At 38.7% G+C, this 25202-nt stretch overlaps 1 protein-coding gene across 2 annotated transcripts in view; it reads left to right on the forward strand.

The window, feature by feature from the left end:
- MARCHF1 (membrane associated ring-CH-type finger 1) overlaps positions 1 to 25202 on the forward strand; it is a 234781-nt gene that overhangs the window by 52772 nt on the left and 156807 nt on the right. For both annotated transcript variants that reach the window (XM_054030754.1, XM_054030751.1), the window contains exon 2: positions 12069 to 12208. In XM_054030754.1, the coding sequence (XP_053886729.1) occupies positions 12107 to 12208 (102 nt within the window). In that variant the 5' untranslated portion in view covers positions 12069 to 12106. The remainder of the gene's footprint in view (positions 1 to 12068; positions 12209 to 25202) is intronic.

The following is a 25202-nucleotide window of genomic DNA, read 5'->3' on the forward strand; positions in this document are numbered from 1 at the left end:
TACAGAGAGCAGGGTGAAGTGACTTTCATTGAAAGTAAATACAGGAATTAAAGAGAAAATCTAGAAACAGCAGCATTGGAGGGGTGTCAGCTTTGAATATTTTGAAATGAAGTTTGATTTCTATATTAATTACATGATTGCTGCTGGCACACTTTGGATAATATTCCATTGCTTTTTGTTCCCCTCAGGTTATCATATATTTTCCGTAAGTAAGGCTCACCATTTTGTTCTATTGTGTAAATTAAAGGGGTGGAAATCTTAGGCTGCTATTTAAGAAAGTGGCTGCAGGAATTAGAAATAAAAAATCTATATATAACAAATGTGAGGGGGGGAAAAGGAAATATATAGTAGTCAGTATAAATTAGATGTTTTTAAATGCAGGACATTGATAAGGAAAGCTAAAGATATCAGGGGAAATAATCATGGCTGGCAGGGCTAGGGACAATAAGAGGGAGTTTTTTTTAAGTATATTAGGAGCAAAAGTATAGGCCCATTGGTAGCTGGAGATAGTCAAAATCATAATGGTGATGCTGAAAATACAGTGTTCACTAAATATTTCTGTTCTATTCATAGATTCTAGGACTGGAAGGGACCTCAAGAGGTCATCGAGTCCAGTCCCCTGCCCTCATGGCAGGACCAAATACTGTCTAGACCATCCCTGATATATTTGGAAAGAAGCAGGATGTAGTGTGTGCATCACATGAGGATGACGAACTACTTTATAGTCCATTAGCAACTAAGGAGGATGTTAAACAATATCTACAAGGGATAAATATTTTTAAATCATCGGGCCCAGATAACTTGCACTGAAGATTCATACAAGAATTGGCTGAAAAGATGTCTGGCTCGCTGATGTTAATTTTTAATAAATCTTGGAATACCAAGGAAATTCCAGAAGAATGGAAGAGTGATGGTATGACTACACTGCAATGTGAGACCAGGGTTAATAGAACTTGAGTTAGCAGACTCTGCAGTTGTTAATGAAGGTCTGGGTATCTACATTCATTTGCAACCCAAGGTTAGGAATTGTTGAACCCCAAGTTCCAACCTGGGGCTCCAGCAAATACACCTACATTATACAGGTCTGAGTCTAACCACCCATATCCCAGACTTCCTAGTGCCCCTCCCCCAAAATGTTGCCACTCTAGCCCTTTGTGGAGTAGTATGGGAAAACTTGACTGGTCCACCGAATTTGACTGTCCAGAGGACAAAGAAAGTTGGTCCATGGAATTGTGGGATACTTTTGGTGGACTCCCAGAGCACAAGTCCAGTGGGGCTGCTTCTACACTTCAAAGCACTAGGGCTTGAACCCTGGGTCCCAGCTTGACTCAGGCTCAGACCCTCCACGCCCGTGGGATCCTGGATCCCAAGCCCTGGGCTAGTGCAGTTTGTGTGTAGAGAGAGGGCGGGGGATAGGCTTAAGCTTGAGTTTGAATTGTGGGCTTACATTGCAGTGTAGACAGATTCTTAGCATCGTGCCAATATTCAAAAAATGCTGTGGAATTTGTCAGGTAACTATAGACCCATTAGACTGGGCAAAATAATGGAAATGCTGATATGGGATTCAACTGAAAAAGAATTAAAGGATAGGAATATAATTAATGCCCGTCAACCTAGTTTATGGAAAATAGGTCTTGTCAAACAAACCTCATTTCATTCTGTGATGAGATTACAAATTTGGTTGACACAATTGCCTTTATCAATGTAATATACTTAGACTTTTGTAAGTAATTTGACTTAGTGCAACTTGATATTCTGATTAAAAACCTAGCAGTACACAATATCAGTAGAACACATGGTAAATGGCTTAAGAACTGTATGACTGACAGATCTCACAAATTAGTTGTTAATGGGGAATAATCATTGAATGGGGTTTCAGAGTAACAGCCGTGTTAGTCTGTATCCGCAAAAAGAAGAACAGGAGTACTTGTGGCACCTTAGAGACTAACAAATTTATTAGAGCATAAGCTTTCGTGGACTACAGCCCACTTCTTCGGATGCATCCGAAGAAGTGGGCTGTAGTCCACGAAAGCTTATGCTCTAATAAATTTGTTAGTCTCTAAGGTGCCACAAGTACTCCTGTTCTTCTTTTTTTGAATGGGGTTGTTTCTAATGTAGTTCTGCAGGGGAGAGTACTAACCCAACATGTCAGCATTTTCATCAATGATCTGGAAGTAAATATAAAATCACTGCTGACTTTTAAAAAAAAATTGTGGATGACACAAAAATTGGCAGAGTGGTAAATAATTGTAGGGATAGGGCAGCCATACAGAGCCACCTGGATTGCTTGGTAAGCTCGGTCAATTCAGGTAAAATGTGTCTTAATAAAGAAAAATGTAAAATTATATAGTGAGAAACAAGGAATGCAGGCCATACCTACAGGATGTGTGCACGCGCGGGGGACCTAGCCTGGAAAGCAGTGATTCTGCAAAGAGTATTGGGATTATAGCAGATACATTCAATATGAGTTCCCAGTGCAATGTTGTGGTAAAAGGGGCTAATGTAATCCTTGGATGTATAAACAGGGTAGGAGTAGGGAGGTGATTTTTGCCTCAGTATTTGGTGTAGGTGAGACTATACTGGAATACTGCCTATAGTTCTGGTGTCCACATTTTAAAATAGATGTTGCAAAATTGGAGAGGGTGCAGAAAAGAGCCACAAAAATTATTCCAGGGCTGAAGAAAATGCCTTGCAGTAAGAAACACAAAGAGATTGTTCCATTTAGCTTATCAAAAAGAAGATTGAGGGGTGACTTGATTACAGTGTATAAGTACCTTCATTGGGATAAAATACCAGGTACTAGAGGACTCTTTAATCTGTCAGGAAAAGGCATAACAAGAATCTATGGTTGGAAAATGAAACCAAAGAAAATCAAATTGGGAATAAGGCACAAATTTTTAACAGGGAGAGTAATTAACCACTGAAACGAAGTAGTAGGGGAAGTGGTAGATTCTCTATCTCTTTGTCTTTAAATCAAGACTGGATGCCTTGCTGGGAGACATGTGTTAGCCAAACATACATTATTGGGCGCAATACAGAGGCCACTGGGTAAAACTTAATGTCCAGTGACTCACAGGAGGTCAAACTAGATGATCTAATGGTCCCTTTGGGTCTTAAACTTTGTGAGTCTATTAAATATTCAAACATGCATCTTTTGGAGGCATTTCTGATTACAAAAGGAGGTGTCTTACCTTATGTTTTCAGTGGGACTGATCACATGCTTAAAGTTAGACACATGCTAAAATAGCTTGCAGAATTGGGGTCTAAGGTGGTATCACTACAGATTGTGAGTAAAGGGATTGGAATCTGGCCTAAGTAGAGGTTTTTCTTTTTTTAAAATTTTTGGATACAATTCCTATTAAGATGCAACATAATGGAAAAGGCAATATCTAGAAATCTGTTGAATCAGATTTAAATCCAGGTTTTTATTTCCAAGAATGTCTCTTCAAGATGTACTACCTGCTTTGTGTTTAAAGTGATGTTATGGAGCAAATGAGGAAGAAGAGGGTATACATAGTTTCCAAGCTCATTACATAAATTAAGTCTGCTCTTTATGCAATTGGAAATGTCTCCAAAGACGCATGCTACAGTATTTTTTTAAAATAACATACTATTTCCATCCATTATAAATCACATGGCAGCCAATGAGTTAAGTAGATGTTTGAAGTTAGGCATGTGCTTAAGAACCTTGCTGAATCAGGGCCTTACCCCCTAAATAGCCCCAATAGTATTCTCCCAGAGCCAGGAACTAATGATTGTGATTGAATGTATCAGAATCTGATCCTTAGCTCTTAAAGAAATCAGTTCATACTTAACAGTGCAAAGCAGTTTGATGACATACAGTATGTTGTGGAAGGAAAACTAGTTTGGCTTGACCAAACTACTTTGATAGATCGGGGTCCCCAGTGCGGTGCCCGGGGGTGCCATGGCACCCGCCGGGGCATCTAAGTGCACTCGCGTATTGGCATTTCAGCAGCGACACCTCTGGATGATGCTGCTTGTCGGCAGCATTTCGGCGGATGCTTGTCCGCCACCACGGTCCTCCATGGCTCGTTGTCTAGCACCCGCCAGATGAAAAAGGTTGGGGACCACTGTGATAGATCATATCTCTGTGAGTGTTTGATATTGTATAGCTGTTCTGACCATTGCTAATGTGATATATTTATGTTGCTGGCAACCTATGGCAATTAATTTGCTTATTCTTTATCTAAACACAGAAAGCAGCCATGAAGAAGGTAACCAAGGGTAATTAAAATTTACTAGGGCAGTCAGCTATTGAGGCCACTAAAAACCATATTAAGGAAGGAAGGAATGCCAGTCTTATCTACATTTCTAAAAATGGATCCTTCATTTGGAGGATCACTTGCTGTACTGGGGCTACCATTCGGAGGTTAATGTTTATCAACAGTTACCACTGAGGGTATCTGGGTTTACTACAACTAATTCTTCCAATTATAAGAAAATGCGGTACAAAACTGTGGTACAAAACTGTACTATGAGATTTAAGGTATTACAAAACTGTTGCTGCATGCTGACTTCACAATAGCAACTATTGTCACTGACATACTGCTATTAGTGAGGTTAAAAATAGAAGTGATAAAAATATAATTTCTTTTCAGAAATACAGGGCTGGGATTCACTGTTATGCCCTGGTTGCTTTGCACTACTCCAGCAATGCAAGGCAGCCTAAACCAAGATTAATTAGCTAGTTAACTAAAATGTATGGCTGCTTTATGTCACCAGAGAGGCACAATGCAGCTGGAGCATTTTTGTGAAACTGGTGAATTTTATTTGAGTCAATTAGAATAATGTGTGCATGAAAGTAAGAGAATGATAAAGTGCAGGCTATAGACAGGCGTAACCAACAGGTACTGTATTGTTCGCATCTGATAGCACAGCCAGTGCATCTCAGTATAGATTTAAGACACACCTAGTATTGCAGTCCTGGGCCTCTCTGGCGGTCTTATTTAAGTGGGCCAAGGCATGGAGTATGTTTGTGTGCTGGGCAAATGCCTTCACGCTGATTGCCAGTGGGAATGTTACAATGCAAAGAAGGGAGCCATTTATCTTATGCATGGAATAACACTGTGTGTGTTCCATTTCCTAATGTTTTAAGCCATTCAGAGCATCTCACGAAGGACTGAAATAGCAGTAACCTCTGATATATTTTGTCTTAATTCAGCCTTTGTTAAGATACTTAAATCTAATTGTAATCCTGAAAGAGGTGTGTGTTTTTTTTTCCAGATTAGACAAACATTAATTTTGGCATGTTAGACCTTTTTTCATATATGATAATTAGTTTTAAATAATACTTTCCCCTTAAGATATTTAAATCACCACTCATAATAAAATACCACCAATCCATAGGATCTACTTAATATTATTGTTACATTCTATATTATTTTTTAGGTTTGAGATAAAATTATTTCCATAATAGAAGCAAAAGCAACAGAAAACACACAATACTTCCATGGAAGTAAAATAATTGGGACTGAACTAGGAAACTTTTCAGATTAAGGGTCAGTTGCAGCTAGGCTTATGTAGGTGCTTTAAATTGGCTGAGAAAATACAAGACTTTCCCTCCATTGTGAACCCACGCAGATACAGCCATGATCCTGGTCCTTGCAGGCAGAATGCAAGAAGGAAAAATTACAGCCCTGCCAGGATGTTCAGCCACTCCAAAGCGAGCGGGGCAGGGTCATGGTCTTTCCTCCCACAAGTGCAGCCAGCTAAAGGGGGATTGCATGTTCCCACCTACAAAAAGGAGGTGTAAGCACCTCTCTTTGGCATGTTCCCCTTAGAGTTGTTTGGAGAGAGATCACCTGGTGGTGCAGGATGTCCACTTTTCATCAGAGTTGTAACTCAGAAAGTCACTTTGGAGGCCTCAATTAATTTATATTTTCAATTAGCTATAAAACAGATGTGAACTTAGATTTCCTGACTGCTGGAATTGAAGGAGGTCAGGTACAGTCATTCTGAACAAATAAAAAATGCAGTATACCAGTCTCAGATGTGTGGAAGCTCATAGTATACGCCTAGGGAAATTCTGAGCCAAAAAATTCTGTCAAAAAAAAAAAAATTCTATGCACAATGTTTTAAAATTCTGCATATTTTATTTGCCAAAATAACAATATAATCATGTCAGTTTCAATTATTTTGGTAACATATTTCAAAATACCTGCCAGCAAGTATGTCTGTAAGAATACAGACAAAAATATTCAAGAAATGGGTGGGTTTTGATGTATAGATTCCTTACTAGGCATATTAATACAGAACTGTGAGTAATAATTCATTGAAACTACAAAACAGAAACTTATTTCCCTTTAGCAGCGGTGCAAAGACTTGGGGGAGTCAGGGGTAACAGAGGAGCTGAGGGGGAGGGAAGTAATTGCTGGGAAGAAGCCTGGGAGTGAGCCTGGATGATTATTGGGTATGGCTGGGAGAAGTTTGGAACAGGGTTTTGGGGAGAGGATTGTTAGGGAGTTGGGGAGCCTCCCCTATATAGACTATTAGCCTCTCCCATTCAATCAGGCACATCTGCCCCTGTCCCCGTGTGGCCCTGCAGTTCCCCTCCAGCCTTCCCATGTGGCCCTGCAGCCCCCTCTCATTTAGCTCCTGGCTCAATTCTGTCAACCTACTAGCTCCTGAGCCCACACCCCAGTCTGTGAAATAGCCCTTCTGGTCCCTAGTCTGTGACACCCCCCACCTCCCAGCAGTCCCGTGTTGCTCCGCACTGTCAGTCCCATCCCTCCTCACCTGACCTCGCTGTGAGGAACGCAGCCTCTCTGCCAGGTGGCTGCACAGAAGCTTGATTTGAAATGAGCTTTCTTACCTAAATAAATGACCCTCCTTGAGGTTGTTTACAACATAAGATGTTTAAAAAGCTTTGATCTCACACATAATTGTCATCCTTTTTGAGTATGCAGAGACAGATAAACTAGCATATTTTTTTGTTTTTTTAATAAATATTTTATTTTTCATTTTTGTGTGCATTTGGCACTGACCAAAGTGGTTGACTCCTTCAGTCAAATTCCTCTTTAAGGCCCATGTTTCCATAGAACTCACTAGATTTGTCTTCTAACCACTGATGTCTTTGTATATCACAACATGTGAATTTTGCTCTCGTATTATTGTAAGATCTGTTGGGTAAGGGCCATATTTAGTCTTGTAAAACTGTGTGTACATTTATAAATAAGGATATGGTATAGTGTGGGCTCTTACAACTGTAGCAAAACCACTATGTCAAGGCCAAGTCCTCTCAAGAAAATTTGAGAGGACAATTGAACAAATTTGACAGTTAATTGATGCAAATAATTGTTCGCTATTAAGTAAAGTCCATCAAAAACACTTACTGTGACATAAGTATTCATGGTGAAATCCTGGCACCACTGAAGTTAATGGGAGTTTTGCCATTAACTTCAATGGAACTAGGATTTCATCCCAGATCTCTAGGGGTGAAAAGACTGCATTAAACCACTGAGCCAGGACACACATGCAATTTTCTTATAAGCTATCCGTATTTTGTATTTGATAAAACCATGTGTAAAGTCCGTTTGTTTGCCAAAGCACTAACATTAGACTGTTAGGACAATAGATTAAAACTATTTTGACTAGGCCATTATTTTCCCCAGTATGGCACTGTATAGTGTGCATATGCTTTGTAAGAAAAGACAAATATAGGGTAAGGTTATGTTTCATTTACACCTAGTTTGATACTATAGTAATTCAATAGATTTCAATGTAATGTAACTGGAATCAAAATGCACCTAATAGACTGTAATTAACTTCAGTGTTTAAATACTAGCCTAGTAGTCTACCTTTGAGATGGTGACTAATGTATTTAAACTGCCCGCTTTCCTGGCTCTTATAAATTTCTGCAGCCACGGCTGCAACCATGTGATGTATCAAGCACATAGGGTAAGATTGTGAATGCTGTCAACTACTCATATGGGTAGTTCGATTAGTTTCAGTAGGACTACTCATATGAGTCACTGTTCTCCACTGGGAATAAGGGGTTCATGATCTGGCCTAGAGTGAGGGAAGGCTAGTCCCTCAGGGACCCAGCAACCAGTCATTTTATTGCTCTTAAGTTTTTTCAACTTATTCAAGCTGATCAGATAAGACCTACGTGCATAGCTCTCTCACCACTATATAAATATGTTCATGCTCAAGGGTTCACTTTTTTGTTTCAGCTTTTTATCATATCACATGCACTCAAGACTTCTTCAGAGGTGTTGCTCTTGAGTGCACAGCTCAGTATGCCTGGCCATTTATTAAGTGTTTAATTTGTAATGAAAGAAGTGCTGAGGCTCAAGCAATTTTTTTTAACTTTAATAACTGACATGCAAGCCCAGAGGGGCTGGGTCTATGAACTGCCAACCGTAGAGGTGTGGGGCTCAGGCCTGGTAAGCCCTGGCACAAGTTAAGCACTGCATTTATTATTTGAAATCATGATAACTTTAAAATAAGATCTTGATGGAATGGCTGTGGGAATGAATAGCTTTGCAATTTACTTTTCTCCTAATCAGATCATTGAATTGCTCAAGTTGTATATGAATAGCCAGTGGAGTAAAGCTTTTCTTCTTTTTAAGTGACCATTTAAACTTCAGCAAAGGGTCAAATGTTATTTAGACTCTTGGTAAATAGGGCTTTATGGATACAAATCTTGCTTCATGTTTACAATGACACACAATAAGTGGAACAGTGAACATTTTGGAACTGTTGAAAAGATTTAAAAAATTGGGCTAGCTGGGACTTAAAAATGCCTGTGTACAAGTATTTAGGAGACCATAGCTCTTGGGTGATTGCTAATGGACAAGGAAGATTTCTGCCCCTACATCACTCTCTCAAATCCAATACAAGTCTGCGGTGACTAGCTCTGATTAAAGAGGAATATCCACTGAATCAAAAAATTCTGAATTTTGAAATTTTTCATGAAATTAAACGTTTAAATTTAACAACTTACATAAAAGGAAAAATTTCAGTGATTTCAAATTGAAAACTGTCAAAAGGAAAAACATGAAACAATGAAGCAATTTGATGAGCGATTCCTACGTTTCAGCCCAGAAGATAAATTTTAAGATAGGCCATTTGAATTTATTTATTCAGTGCATCTGTGGGTAGGGGATGCAGAAAAGCTGGTTTGTTCCTAGGCTCCAAGGATGCATGTGGACACAGACACAAAACGGTTAATCAGCCAAAGAAACAAAATCCATATTCATGGTGGGAGGGGCATGGCTGAGAAGCCCTAGATGGGAACCCCACTAGCAAATAAATCAACCCACATTGTGTAAGGCTTACCCAGAATCCCAGAGAGACTAGTCAAGGGACACCTTTTTTTAATGATCAGAGGAATTAAAAGCAGCCCCAAATCCATTCCCTCTCTCCAGAGATTGGTGTAGAAGGGCATTACAGCTCCGCATCCTTATTGGAAACTGCACAAGCAAATGATCAGTCATGCAGTGCACCCAAGTACCATCAAAAGGAGAGCAACAGTTCATCCTCTGATACTGGTAGGTCAACGGAGCTAATCACGTTGTCACCCAGTAGTTATAGGTACACACGTCCAATCACAAAATAACACAGGCACCATGTGACAAAACTCTGTCATTAATCACGGGGTACGGTGTAGCAAAACATTTTTAATGATGTTTTTTAAAACCAATCTTAAAAATTATACTGAAAATACAAGAAATTTCAAAGAAATCAAGATTTTTTCGCAAAACAATTTCACTTTCCTCAAAACAGCATTTTTTGACTAAATTATTGTTCGTTTGTCTCAAAATTTTTGACCAGCTCTAATAGGGATCAAGATTTGCTGCCATTCCAAAATTGCTTGGTGGGCCGTGTGACCAGTATCTAAAACACCAGAAAATGCCATCACACTTAACAAAAATTATTAGCCTTACTGCATTGTCAATGAAGGCTTTAGAATGAACATGAACACAATGGATGGTCTTTTCATACGTAGAGGTAGTTTTCCCAGAGAAGAGTTTGGCGAAAGTTGACAGGTTAGTATGGGGATGTTTGCATTATTGCTGCTCATCCTGAACCTATTCCGTGTATGAATCCTTCAATCTGGTGTTTGGATAGGCACTAAAAATCATTTTTGGAAACTTGGAACTCGGATTGTGATTTTTCAATTAGCTAATATTTTAAGGACAGCAGCTGTTCATGCACCTGTAGACTGTTTTGATTGTTACATATTTTACCCTTTGGATTTAATAATAGTTTGTGCACAGGGCTGTATGGTTGCATGTTACTTTGAAGACACAAAGCTGTGCCAATTTATATGTTACTTTTGACAATATTCAAGAAACATAATTTAAAACTGATACTTTGTTATAAGACTTAATCCTGCAAGGTGCTGAGCACTCTGATCCAACACAGCTCTTAAATAATATGCATCTATAAGCATGTAAGATTAACCAGTGCTTAAATGTAAGCAAATGAGTAAATCCTTTGCTGGATCAGACTGGTGATACTTTGAAGGACTGATCCCTAAAGGAGTCTACAAGAAAGATTTTTCTCTCACTAAGGTGAAAATGGATTTGACTAAATGTACGTTACATTGATTAGATGAATATTTTATATTAATACTTTGCATTTCATGTGATGATCTCAAGACACTTAACAAAGATGGGTAAGTATTATCATGCTCAAAGAGATTGTGATTTACCCCATCATAAGTAGGACAGAATTACAGCTATTACCCAAGTGTAATGACTTAATTCCATGCTGTAACCAATAGAAAAATGCTGCCTCATCCATTTAATTCCTTTAATTAAGCATTAAATAAGGCATACGGTTTGGGAATGGTAATACCAGGATATGTTAATACCTATCAAAATATTATGTCTTGAGATATCTTCTTGGACTACTGGTAGGTCAATAATGAGAACCCAAGAAGGGTGAAGATATAATCATCATCTGATTTACCTATTCATCACTTAGATACTACAGTGATGAACATTATAGGAAAATCTAAAATGGATAGAATTACACCCACAAAGTGTTTTCTTTGTTGTTAAAGTGCAGTTCGTTTAAACATTTTGGTCTTGATTTTCATGAAAGGTCTGTATCGTTTCCCCATTTACATTGTTCAGATCCATTTAATTCAAATCTTTTCTCATTAAGAGTAGTAATAACTCATCAATCTGTTAGCAAAATCTTTTTATGTTACTTTTCATAATGCTATAGAATGGCCTATTTTAAATCCTGAAATGTTATAAACCACCAGATTGTTAATTGCTTCAGATGCTGTGAAAAATAATTACTCCAAATTATTTTTGATATTTAATTGGCAGTGCAATGCATTTAACTAAAGACCTAACTATATTATTTCAAATTAGGTAGTGTGATGGAAAAGTAGATTGTAAAATTTTGCAAGTGAAAATATTACATTTCCTGTAGAGTTTTCACATTTAATAGAAAACTACCACTGATGGATCTCCAGATATCTCCAAGATAAAAATATAATGTTCAATCAAACCACTCCAAGATAGCTAAAACTAATGTGTGGTACAATTTCTGCTCCATACAGGTTATGTATTATATATAGCTAATGTATCTAAAGGAGCATGTGTGTTGTGTTTTTTTTGCTATTTGCAATGAAAATTCCCCATCCTGTCTGACACCAGTTGTTCAGGCTGAGTGTGTGTGTGTGTTCGTTCACCCAGTTGATTTGTACTCACTTTGCTCCACACCTTTAGGGCTCCTGGATGAAATTTGATATCTATTGATTGTTTCAGGCAATGTGTGAGCTATAGGGGTAATACCATTCTCACAGCTAGGCTATAATATAATTCCCCTAGAAGGTGGCATGTTTCAGCAAGAGATATTTTTAATTTTAGATAAGGGAATTTTCTGGTACTGAAATAGTATTAGTGCATGTAATACATATTATAAGTATACAGTTCTCTTTCTGTCTGCATGGTTTATTTCAACTACACTTTTTTCTGTAAAAAATGTTTATTACCTTGTTTAGACACAGTCTAAAGTGCTGTTAAAAGGCATGCACGCAATGAACTTAAAGTGTCAATGTTTCAGGGAATCTAAATTATTTTCAGAATTTCAGACATTGAGAAGGGATAAGTGGAAGGAGAAAATGTTGGGCTGGTGTCAAGCGATAGCTCGTAACCCTCACAGACTCCCAAACATCACAAGAACACCCGAGGTCTCAGGTGATGCTTCACATACCTCTACCTTGGTGAGTGAAAAGTTACATTTAATGATGGTATGCAGATGAACCTCAAAACTGCTAGAATAAATTTTAAGAAAAGTAGTGTTTGCCCTTCATCTTTCTATATTTGAATCACTTTGGCATTATTTGCTATTTTCGGTTTTTCACTTGCCAGTTTTCCCTCTTTTCTGTCATGCATTGGCCATTCCATTTTTCATGCCACAATCTTAGTAATAAGAAAATGTCTGAGATAAATCTGTACTTTTACTCCCTTTGGTTTGAAAAATGGTATCAGACTATCAAATATGCCACACTGTGACTTGATTAAGGTCTGTGCCTGCTGCTGTTACTCATACAAGTAGACCCATTTAGGTCAGTGGACTACTCATACAGTAAAGACAGTATAGGTTGCAGAGTCTGGCCCCTAGCCAAATGGCTCTAGCACCAATAAAAATCATTTGTGTATTCAGTTCTTCTAAAACTGCACGGAACACTATCTGTTTAGAAGCGTATTGAGTTGAATATTTGACACAATGTGGATGAAATTTTAGAAATGCTTACCATTTCTCTTTGCTAAGATGGAAAGAGGACATTAGCTGGAAGCCCAGTTCCTGATGTAAAACAAGACCTGGCTCCTGCCGGATATGAATGGTGTTCTTTGCTGGCAATTACTCCTCTTAAATCAACTTATTTTTTCTCCTTTTTATTTTATGCACTGTGGTTGTTGGTTTATTATTCAAAAACTTTGTAACAGTTAATTAAGTTTAAAATGAACATGTTAAGACTTACAATTGTGACTCTCTCTCTCTCTCCAAGATGTTACAGTATGGTATATGCATTAGTTACATGAAACTGAGTATTAAATTGGCCTCCTTTGAAGTTTCATTCAGTCTTTGTCACTTGTTTTGACTTGGGCATTTAGTCTGTGAAGACACTTTTCTTTTTATTGAAATTCCTATTGTAACTTTTGCGTTAAGGTGATGGAGAATTACTCCTTAAGCAAAACCAAATGATCTGTCAGTTTTCCCACTTATTTCTCCCCTGCCCCACTTTTCAGGAATATTTAACATTTTTAGTGTTTTACATGAGGCAGGCATCTCATGTCAAGCATTAGTAAAGAGTTGTCAAGAAGAAACATTAGAACAGGGAACCAGAAAGAGGAGAACAGTTGTTGAAACACGGACCTGACATCAAAACAGAAAAGCAAATAATTGTTTAAAACCAGGTTTCTTTTCAGAGGAATGTGGTAGTATGGAGAGGTGCTGGAAGGGGAGAGGAGACATACAGAACTGCAGCAGGCTACATAGCAGAGGTTCAAACTCTGGTGAAAAAAACCCTTTAGTGTTACTTAACATGGCAAAGTTCACTAGTTTCTTGGTATTCATGTACTGTATGCTGTTGGGATGAAAAGCAAGTCTGCTAATTTCAGATTATTATACTTAATGTTTAAATAATTCCAAAGAATTTAAGAGAGTTGTATTTGGAGATGAAATGTACTTTATCTGAAAATAAAAGGAGAGAGGAAGAGAGAGTGAGAGAAAACCAAAACTTGTGAGTTGCCCTGAATCCTATTTTAAGTGTGTTTCCCCTTCACTTTGGTGGTGGTAATGTTTGGTGATCTCCAGGTCCTAAAGAGAATTTACCCCACCACGTAACTTAAATGCATGAAAATCTGTATTTAGAGCCCAATTGTGTCCTTAATTCCTGTTATAATTGTCATCAATTTGAATGTCTCAGAGCAAAGCACTGCGGTCAAGCAGGCAGGGGTTGGAACTTGTAATTGGGAGGTCTGGATTATATTTCTAGCTCAACTGATTAATGACAGCTTGAGGGGACAATGAGGTTAGCTGGCACTTATTTATTCTGTGTATCTATTTATGATTATTAAAAAATTACAGTGATATATATCTATATGAGAAATATATATGTCTGTAGATCTAATTGTATTGTAACCTCCCCCAATCCTTGTGTGGCCCTACACCTCCTGTATTCACACCTACTGCAATGATTTTTGTACAAAAGATGCCTTGTGCTGTGTCATTTGAAAACCAATAACACACTTGTCAATAATATCATTGTAAAGTATGTGTAATAATACTCTGTGTGAAATTATGGATGACTCACTAATAGGTGACTAAAGGTGTTTAGACCAGGCATGTCAGGGGGAATTGGTAAACAGGTTTCTCCTTTAAAAAAAAAGAAAAAAAAAGAAGAGGCAGACACCTGAAATCAAGTGGGGGCCAAATTCAGTGGACTATTCACTTGTATGGAGGGTTGCAGAAGGCAAAGATAATTTGCATAGTAATAACTACCAGTGAGGAAGGAACCAGCATGGAGACTTATCTTCCAGATCTCATGGCTCCTCTAATCACCATGAACTAATCAACTAGTCACTTAATCCATCCTCTTTTGTCAATAAACTTGTTTTGCTTTCATTATAAATAACCAGTGTTAGATCAGTTCAGTAAAGTCTGTGCTTCTAGTAAGCTGACAGGTTGGAATGTTCTACTGTCTCTTTGAGGGTTCAGTGAGAGACACTGGATGCCGCAGGAGGACAATTTGGTGCAGATTTGGGGCTGAGAGGGTACTAAGGTCAGCCTGCCAGGAGTATCCAAGTTGAGCAAACCCTTAGTGAGGCTTGTGGGCTGCAATCAGGCTGTTGGGGTCAGAGCTCTGAACTGCAGTTGCACAGTGACAAGACACCCACGTTACAAGGCAGATATTGACTAAACCCCTTACAGGCCTGAGTGAACCCTAGAATGTCACAGTTATGTAGTCAGCAGGATTTACACACAGTTTGTTGGTTAATTGGTTGGCTAATTGAGGTTCATACTGATAAGCTGGTTTTAAGTGATTCACAAGTTAGAAGGTTGAAAACAGGTTATGGTTTTATTATTTTCTTTTTATTTGTTTTGGGTAAGAGAATTAGAACAAGAGTAAAACATAAACATGCGCGTCAGCAAAGCAACCACAAAGTGAGAGCCGACTAAGGTGGAGAATGACAGAATAAAAGAGGAGCATGAACACTAAAATTGGTTAGCTGAGCATGAAGACAAAAAGCATGAACACCAAAGATGGGAAGCTGCCTGGAGATCTAAAGAATGAGAAGCAGCACTCTGGTGAGCCCTGGAAGCTGAGAGTCAGGGAAGGGAGAAGGAAGCAGCTGCATATCACCAAGCTCTGGAGCAGAAAGGAAACCCAAGAAAAAGAGAAGGAAAGGGTGTATGCCCAGAACATAATGGATAAATAGGGTCAGATCCCACAATCCCCAGGTACTCCCACCATCCAAGGAATGCTCAGCTGTGAAAAACTGTGCCCTGCATACAAAGAAACAGACTGTGTTGAAGATTACCTTGCCACTTTTTATGTGAAGTTCATAAAGTTCCAGAGGTCAAGGAAGTTCCAACATTGATTAGTAAGCTTTTGGATAAAGCATTACATGTGTTTAATGAAATGCCAGTTGATAAGGCTTTGCAATAAGATGACTTTTAAAAAGGCTGTATTGCAAAGGTCTCAAATTATTTCTGAAGTGTATAGATTGAAATTTAGAGCCCTCAAAATGCATGACAAGAGTCAGAGACAATGTGTGTGTGTAAATTGTGCAATTTGGATAAAAAATGGGCCAAGGGGAAGGAAGCAGGGAATTATGAACAGTTGCTTGATTGTTTTGCAGAGGAGCAGTTCCTGAGCATATGTTCTGAAGAAGTCAGATACACTGTTCCGGCAAATCCCTGGATTCTGTCCAAAATGCAGCACATCGGGCTGATTCCAAGCCAAAACAAGCCAAAATGTCACACCTTTGTAAATTACTTGTTTTGTTAGACTGTAGAATCACCAGGTTAGAGACTGTGTATTTGCTTGTATATAGCAGTTAGCACGCTGGGGTTTCATTCTGGATTGGGGCCCTTGAGTGTTATTGCAAAATAACTATTAAATAATTATAATCTGCCTTGGATGTCCTTTAACCTCTCTGCACCTCTATATCCCTATCTGTAAAATGAGGCTATGGATCTTGAACACTTTTTAAAGCATATAAAGTGATGACAAGTTCTAGTTATTGTTATTACTTATTTAATTCTACTAGTAGGGTACAATTTGAGTCTTGGGTGACATCCTACCTCCCCTGAAGTCAATGTAAGCTTTGCTATCAACTTCAGTGGTGCCATAATTTTATCCTTGTTTGGTTTAAGTATACTCATAGTATAACTGTTCCTTTGTATGCTCTTTCTCTACCTTTTGTCAGAGAATGTTTAATTTTTCTAATTTTGTGGCAAAACTGTATAATGTAGCGGAGATATTGGGCTCTAGGTAAGGGATGGGTTCCTCCCTGGCATATTGACAGCTATAGAGACTGCCTGGACCATATTGCCCAGATACAACAGCAAAATGGATCTGGAACCTGGGAAAGGATAATCCATCAGGAAAAAGATAATTCTCAGCAGCCAAGGGAGGGAGATGGGGCCCACAAGCTCCCACTAACCCTTTGGGACCCAACTCCAGTTACACTCCTCACCTGCCTTTCCCAGGTATTCTGCAGGTGTTTATGGACCTCTAAGGCTGCAATATCCTTGGGATCCTAGTGGAATAGATAGAACAAGGACTATTGGACTGTTTTTGGTGAGTCATGATTCTCATATTTGAATGAGCTCTGCCTACTCCTCAGTAGTGTAAAATCACCTGCATGGGCTCAATCCCTGCTGTATGTGGTAGACTTTGCTATTTTTAGGGTGTTTTTTTGCAGGGGTGGCGGGGCTGGTGTGGGGGCAGATTTTGTGGCAGTAAGAGCCATTGTTCCCCTGCATATACTGTAGGGAATGACTTTGTTTTTGAAGAGGGATTGGATTGGATGATCCAGTAGGTGTTTTTTTCCATCTTTATATGATTTTGTGATTCTTATGTGCATATATGGTCCTTTCTATTTAAATCCAATGCACCTAAAACCTTCTAGCATTTTCTTTTTTAGAATTTCCTAGCAAATCTTTTCAGGATTGTGACCTTGCTGAGAACCAGCACTCTGGTCACTGTAAATCCAATTAGTTTCCCCAGAGAGGGCCTGATTGAGGGAAGGAGTCGCTAATTACTAGATCAGCCTGGGCTGGAGATAATTAGTCCATTAACTGCAAAAGTAGAAAAGGAGCACAGGAAGGAAGTGCATGGGAGAAAGAGAAAAAGAAAGGCCAGCAGCATCCAGGTAAGGGAGATCTCTGCATGTAAAGATCTCTTCCTTCTCCTGTCTCTGGCAAAAAAAAAAAAAAAAAAAGGGATGATGAATGTATGTCACTGTAAATAGAATTGCTGCACGGAAATGTAAAGGGGTAGTAGTTGGTATAACACAAATAAACTACATGGCAGCGGTTACAAACCGGAGATGTTAGACCCATTTGTGCAGAAACACAGGAGCAGAGGACAATGATCATGATAAACACTCATTCCTATGCCTTGTTAGGGGAATTTTACAGAGTGGGAAGGTCTGATTAAGAGGGTTATATCTTTACAAAAATGAATTGCTCCAGCCTAGCTTTTCTTCTCCACTGCTTCACTTCCAACATTACCCAGCTAAGTGCTTCTTCAATCAGGAACTGGACTGCTGGTGTTTTACTGAATTTCCATCCAGTTTAACAAATCCTGTAAATCCATTCATCTCTCTGTACTCACTCCTATGAGTGTTATGGATTTTCTTGCATCCTGCAGAAGATTGATTATGCTTTAAATTGCTGATAGCAACTGTAAGTACTCTCCCCAGAGACAACTACGGTACCATGCTCGTGCTCTCTCTCTCTCTCTCTCTCTCTGTGTGTGTGTGTGTGTGTGTGTGTGTGTGTGTGTGTGTGTGTGTGTGTGTGTGTGTGTGTGTGTGTGTCCACCTATGTATGTGTGTTACGGAGTGGCAGTGGTAGTTTCATACAAACTGAATTTAGCTTCCATTTTTAGCCCTATTTTAAATTCCCCAAAGATTAATGTTCCCACTAAAATTCTGTAGACTGCATTTCATCAGAGGAACTTGCTAAAATTCACAAAATTACTGTATTTTGAAATAATTTACTAGCCCTTCAACCTTAAATTTGTTTGTGTATTTCCCCAAAAATGATTGGCTTAGAAATTCCAAATATGTTCTGATGGCTTTTCTAAGTAGAAATACCTTTTAGTGTTCTGAAAGGAAGAGAAGCAGGTTCATGTGGAAATTACAAATATATAATAAACATAAAAGCACATATAATATTTCTGTGACAGTCCAGTCAGGTTCAAGGTGCAGCCTATATCAGGGAGGAGTTGTATCATCACTTGTCCTGCAACCCCAGGCACCTTACAGTGCCTTGCTACGGTAGCTTCCAACCTGGGACTTTCACAAGCAGGTCACACCCTGAATGTCTGTGTGCTTACCCAGCTGTGGTTCAGCTGCTCTGATCCTAGCAGCCTGTTTTCAGCCTCATTCTGGCTTCCCTCAGCCTTATTACAACAAGCTAGATGACCCCAAATGCACCCCGAGTCCTGAATTTTCATTGTTTCTGATTTTACCATGTTTATTTACAAGGAAGACCGATAAATAGTCCTGTCCCCCCAGTCTGGGTGGGAACTGTTTTTCTTTGTTCGGCCACACACTTGAAAACAGAATATCAATGCAGTATCCATAATTCCTCCTGTAGTGTTAATACATACATTTTACACTGATATTCATCACCAGTGTGTTATAGGCATTTGTAAAAGACCTTACTGTGACTGGGTGCCTGGAATGGACCACACTGAGAATGCCACACTCAGGGCAGACTGCAAGAAACAGGGCAAACAATCCCCCCAAAATGGTGGTTTATTCTGTAATTAGATTCACCAAACCAGTACACAAAAGAGCTTCTATAGCACCACACTGGTTAACAAGAAGGCAAACACAGTCCTCTTCAGGCATTCCAGACCATGGCTCTCATCCAAACAAATAGGGTTTTCAGTAACCTCTCACTATATTAGACCAAGTCACCATCTATAAGGTTCTACCCAAGGGACAGACATTTACCCCCAGGTCAACATATATTTCAGATCTTACCCAAATATCACACTGTCAGCCAATCCTTAGTAAACTAACTAAAGATTTTATTAGTAAAAGAAAAGGAGAGGTATTGAATGGTTAAAGAATCCTATACATACAAGTGATTTTCAGTGTTCGTAGATCAGGATTATAGCAGTGATGGAATAGACTGCTGGTTTGCAAAAGTCTGGGTAACTTCAAAAAGACTGGAAGGTCCTCAGTCCATAGTTCAAAATACTTCATTTAGTTATAAAGCCACAGTTCAGAGAATTGGAGCAGGAAAGAGGCAAAATGGAGATGTCTCAGGTGTCTTTTATATCCTCTGCCATGTGCATGGAAATTTACTGTCCCAAACACAGCCCATGTGTATGGAAAGATGACAAAGATGGAGCCTGAGGTCACCTGTCCATATCACATGCCCTTATATGTTTTGCTGAATCACAGAGGTTGCCATTGGCTCCACACTGTCTGAGGCGTCCTCAGGAAGAACTATCTGGAGGGTTGATTCTTCTTAATGGCCCATCAAGCTTGAATAGTCCATTCACAATGGGCTGGCGAGACTGTATATAAATTACCTTGTGGGTGTCACCCCAAGAACAAACACATTTGAGATACAAATACATAGCCAATATTTATAACTTTAGATACAAAGATGATTCATGGATTTAACCAGGATAATCATACTTGACAGACTAACTTTTCCATTGATACACTACATGATACACTTTGTACAAGATTTGTTGCAATTATATAATAATGGTATCAATAATATAAATGATCACCCATCTTTATACAGTGTCACACTTACATGATACATTAATATTCTATTCAATCAGTTGATTCAGTTGGTTATTATTTGAGGTTTAGATTCTCCTGTCTTTGTAGCTCAGATAAAGTTTCTCTTCCCTGCTGAGATGTAACCAAGCTGTCTCTTCCCCCTACTTGATAGCTTTGTTTATCTGATACATAAATGTATTCTCATTGTCTTTCAACGTACTTTGGAAGTAACTGTCCTGTGGCAAAACTGCATTCCTTTGCCACTCACACAAGAGCAATCCCACCTTAGACAAACGTTTTAAGAATTATAATTTATGTCCATAACTTTGCATCAGTTGCACCTACATCACACAATGATACGAATAACTGGTGAGTTATGAGCTTTCCAGTGATGTATTACAGGATACCTTATAGATGCAAATGATAACAGTAGTGAGTTGGGGTACAGTGAGCTGGTCAGGCCAGCTGAAACACACTGCTGGACATCAGGGTGCCCCTTGCCTTCTACCCTGGGGCTTTCTTAATGTCACAACTTCACACTAAGTTAGGCAGGAAAGAGAATTACTAGCTTATTCAAACATGTCTAGGAAAGGAGGAGTGAAATACTGTGGAAGGAGCTTAGAGAGGAAAAGGCAGAGGAAGAGCTTACCCAGCGTTTGGCTCAGGAAGCATGGGGGAAGTATGAAACTCAAGGACTGCATACTACTTATGAAGTAAGGTTAAGCTCTGTTTTGGTTGCTTGGTTTGTATGGATCAGGCTGAAGAAAGCTCTGATTCCATGTAGATTAAACCAAAGTAGACAAGCGCTACTTAAGAGACTTCACTCAACTTGGATGCTAGAGATTGTTCTTATTATATAAAGGAAGACTGTGTAGCTATATAGCAGCATCGCTTTAAAAAATAAAACCTACATATTTTAAAAGAATCCAGCAACATTTTGTCTTTGCAAGGGATCCTGGGTTCTCCTCCCTGCTCCTGTAAATGATCTTACCAGACAGGCTTAGCAGAACAGTTAGGAAAGAACAGTGTGATCCTTACACAATGAAACATGCCGTGATTATCGTGTATTGTGAGAATTACATTAGAATGGGGAAGAAGTTGATATAGAAGCAGAGTGGGGATGGGGTAGTATGAGGAAGAAAACCTTTCAGATTAAATATTTGCACAACATTTCAATTGGCTTTTTGCCAAACTATAAATAGGGCTATCTGTGAGGAGAATATTAATATAAAGATAACTGTTCAGCAGATGTGGCATGCAGGTTGTGCAGTGCATTGTGACGTGGGAAACTGATGAAGGACAGGTGCAATGTTAAACTACTCCCAAAACTCCACAAAGACAAGGGACCAATGATATAAAACAGTGCTTTGACACTGAATAAGATGGTGAGTTATTCCAAATGCACTGAGAAGCTTTGTTCAAAGTAAATGAATGATATAAAATCTTATGGTTGTTATAAAACTATGTCTAAAAAACATAGCGAGAAATAGAGACTATTAAGTATAAGTCACTGGAGTTAGTAGTAGCTGCCCAAAGTAATCCATCAGCTGCCTGTTTGTCAGTTCCTACTTGGTCACAGAAAACATCACCATAATTGTAACTCTTAGGGGAGTACACTTGGCAGAGATTGCAAGATCTCAGTGACTCTGGACCCCAGTGTAGGCCCTTTATGCTGGGATAGAGGCAGCCTGAGGGGGCCGTTTGTGCAAAAATTTACAAAGTAGATGCCTACCCTGGATTTATTATGGGGAGGAGCTTAGAGAGAGTTAATATTTCAAGTAATGAAAAAGTAGTATTAAGGTAGTGACAAAAAAGAACTGATAGGAAATTCAAATGAAGGTTGAAATTTCTTTTAACTAATACTCTTATAAAAATACTAGATAAAAATAATGCCTCAGTCCTATCATCAAATTCACTAAATTGTGTTATAATTGTAATGTTATTTTAAAAACCACTTTGAGAACATTGTTTACATGGCCAAGCACTCAACTGCCAGGAAATCCTTATGCACATAATTATGATGCGTTTTATAATTACAGGATTTCATACAGTTTCTCAAAAAATACATTTATAATAGCCTACAATTAATTTTTATAAACTTTAGAAGCATGCAATCTTAAAGTGGGGGGAGAGGATGGTGCAAATGGTGTCAGATCCAGCAAAAAAAAATTTGTGTGTGTGTCTGAAGGTCAGATTTTAAGCACTCTTTTGCCAACCACCTGCTCTCAGATGATGAGAAATTGTAGTTTTTCACACCACTTTAAGCACTGGGTACATATCTGGTATATCTTTTACTTACATTAATTTCATTGTTAGAATGATCCATTGACTGTGTTGATTTAGCATAACATTTTCTGAAGTGCCCAAATGACCTAGAACCTTAAGCCCATTTCAAAGAGGATTTAGGCCATAGGTGATCGAACAAGGGGTACTGGGGGTGCAGCTGTCTTGAAGTGGTTTCTATCATATACAGGGTTTACAGTTTGGTTCAATGGCTCTCAGCATCCCCACTATACAAATTGTTCCAGCACCCTTGAGTTAGACCTTTGGGACCTAAGCCTGTGGGACTAAGCTCCTAAGTCACTTAGGTGTTTTTGAATATTTTGCCTTCACAACGAGTACTGCAGAGGGGCAAAGGAAGCCATGAGGCTTTCAGATTTTTTCAGTAACATCAATAGAGACAGTATTTGATTAGCCACTTCACTACCCTCTCTTCACCTCCCTCACCCCTTCACACGCTGAGCCTGAGTCTATTTCTGTGAGGAGGGAAAGGTGGAAGAGAGAATGTGTCAGCATTGATGGAGCATGTTGGCTGAGACACTTGAACAGAAGCGTAGGGTGTGTAGTAGAACAGGTCAGAAAAAAATTGACCAAAAAAAAGTTGCTGTAATTTGCCAATTCATCAAAATGTTCTATGGGACTGTGTCGGTTTTAACAAAACTCCTTCAGAAATGATCCCACCTGCCCAGCTCCATGGCAACCTGCCTGGCAGGCTGATGGGAAGGTGGGCGCCTGGGAGTCCTGGTTTCCAAACTTGTATCTCATTCGCAGCTCAGCTCCCAGTGATTTAGGGCTCCCCCAGGCTCCCAAGGTTTCCATCATCCCTGGTTCCAGTGCTTCTTCCCGGAGCATGGTCTCCCAGCAGGGCTATGTGGAGAACAGTAATTCTGTTCTGCTGAGTATTTTTAAATTTTGTGGTTTTGTTCCAAATCAGAATGAAACCAAATTTTGAAATCTCAAAATCCTCCTTGAAATAAATGCTCTCTGCTCATCTCTTGTCTGGAGGATGGTTTGGGAATAAACTTTAAAAATGTAACTGACAAGATATAAACAAAATTTCAATGGTTTATATGTGTCTGTCATCTGTCTTGTCTATTTAGGACCTGATTCTGCAAACACTTGTGTGTGTGAGTGGTCCAATTGATTTAAATAGGAATATTCAGATTTGTAAAGTTACTTGTGTGTGTGTTTTCAGTAAGTGTTTGGGGTCAAAAAAGGTGGCACCATGTCTTCATGTGAATTCATCACATGCAAAGCACCTAGCACAATTGGGTTCCTGATCCTTATTCAGGTCTTTCAGCATTTTCACAATAAAAACACTAAATAATAATATATGATAAGTTCTCTTCTCTCTAAGCTATGTGTTCTAATAGTTTGGGCCTTGATTCATTAAAGCAATTATACATGTGCTTCCAACCCATCGACATCAATGGGACATAAGCCTTAATTGCTTTGATGAGCTGAGGCCTTCGATACATGTCCTATACATTTTTTTTTCCAACCAGCATCACAGTCTTTCACATACATAATTCAGGGGATGAGCCAGTTGATATCTAACTCATCTGAGCAGGCCAGCCTGCCTTTGATGCAACTGAGGATATAGTGTATTATCCACCTCTGTCCTGCTGCTTAGCATACAAGCAGCAGCAACAACAACAAAATGCATATGTGTGAACTGAAAGGTCAGAGGAGGGTAGTTTAATGCAGAAATGCAGGTCACAGATTACCATGGAAGCTGAAGAGCTTTTTCAATTCATTAGGTATGATATAATAAATAGTAATGCAAAAAAACCCAGAGGGAAACAACATAGAACAGTTTCTTTCAGAAGCATTAGAATAGCAAGCATGCTGTAAACTGTTTTATTTTAATATGTTCATTTGCTCAGCCTAGTTATTTGAAAGTACTGAATACTGAAACAGTGATTTAGTTTTAGATAAAGTATAAAATTTAATTTCAAAATAAAAAGAAAACCTCTTGATCTGAACATGAAATAATTGCCTCCCTGATTTCCATCAGGGATATTGTAATTACTTACCGACTTTCCTGTAGAATAGGCTCATGTTAAGAGACTATAGAAGTCCAACAGTTTTAACTTTTTTTTTTATTTTTTTAACTCTTTTTAGCATAACACCATCAATACTGAGTGTGCTTTGCCATAAGGAAATCCTGTAGGTTAAAGCCAAAAGCTAGTGCTTAGATGCTACTGTGATGAAGGCCATATAATTACCTGGACAGATAGATGGGGTTGTGTTAATTATTTTCTCATTTACATGATTAATTGGTGAATGTAATTAGGTTAACAAAGCTGCAAAACAAGCTTATGATTTCGCTGTATTAGGAGATCCACAAAAATTCCATGCAAACACTGCTGCTTGAAATCCAGTGCAGGCAGTGCACTGATGGTGGGTAGGAACTTTCCTGAATATACAATACATGCTGAATTTATCCTAGGGAAATAAAATCGAATTTAACAATTCAGTAATTCTCAAGGATAAGAAAACAAATATCTTTCATACCCCATACTTCCCAGCTTGTCAATTTCCACAACAACTTTCCATTCACTCTGAATTACATTTTCCCTATTGCAGTGTACAAAGAAATAAGACATCTTATTTCCAAGGTCAGAATGATTCCACCTATGGAAATCAAACAAAACAGCATTATTCAACAGACATAATAAATTGGACACTGTTTATCATGTCTCACCATCTGTATGTCTGAAAAATGCAAAATTCAGTTGCATATGTCATGCTGTATTTATAATTGTGTATTTTGGAAACGTAGGAGCCACCCTATATAATATAGTTACTGCATGTTCCTATGGTTCAGCACCATTACTGCTGGCTTATGTTGGGTAGCTTTTAGAAGAATATGTGGCACATACATAAATTCATAGGAATAAGAAAGGAGATAGTTTAACTTATTCTGAATCCCTCATGGTCCTT

Source organism: Malaclemys terrapin, chromosome 5 (genome assembly GCF_027887155.1).
Source record: "Malaclemys terrapin pileata isolate rMalTer1 chromosome 5, rMalTer1.hap1, whole genome shotgun sequence".
NCBI classification, from domain to species: domain Eukaryota; kingdom Metazoa; phylum Chordata; order Testudines; family Emydidae; genus Malaclemys; species Malaclemys terrapin.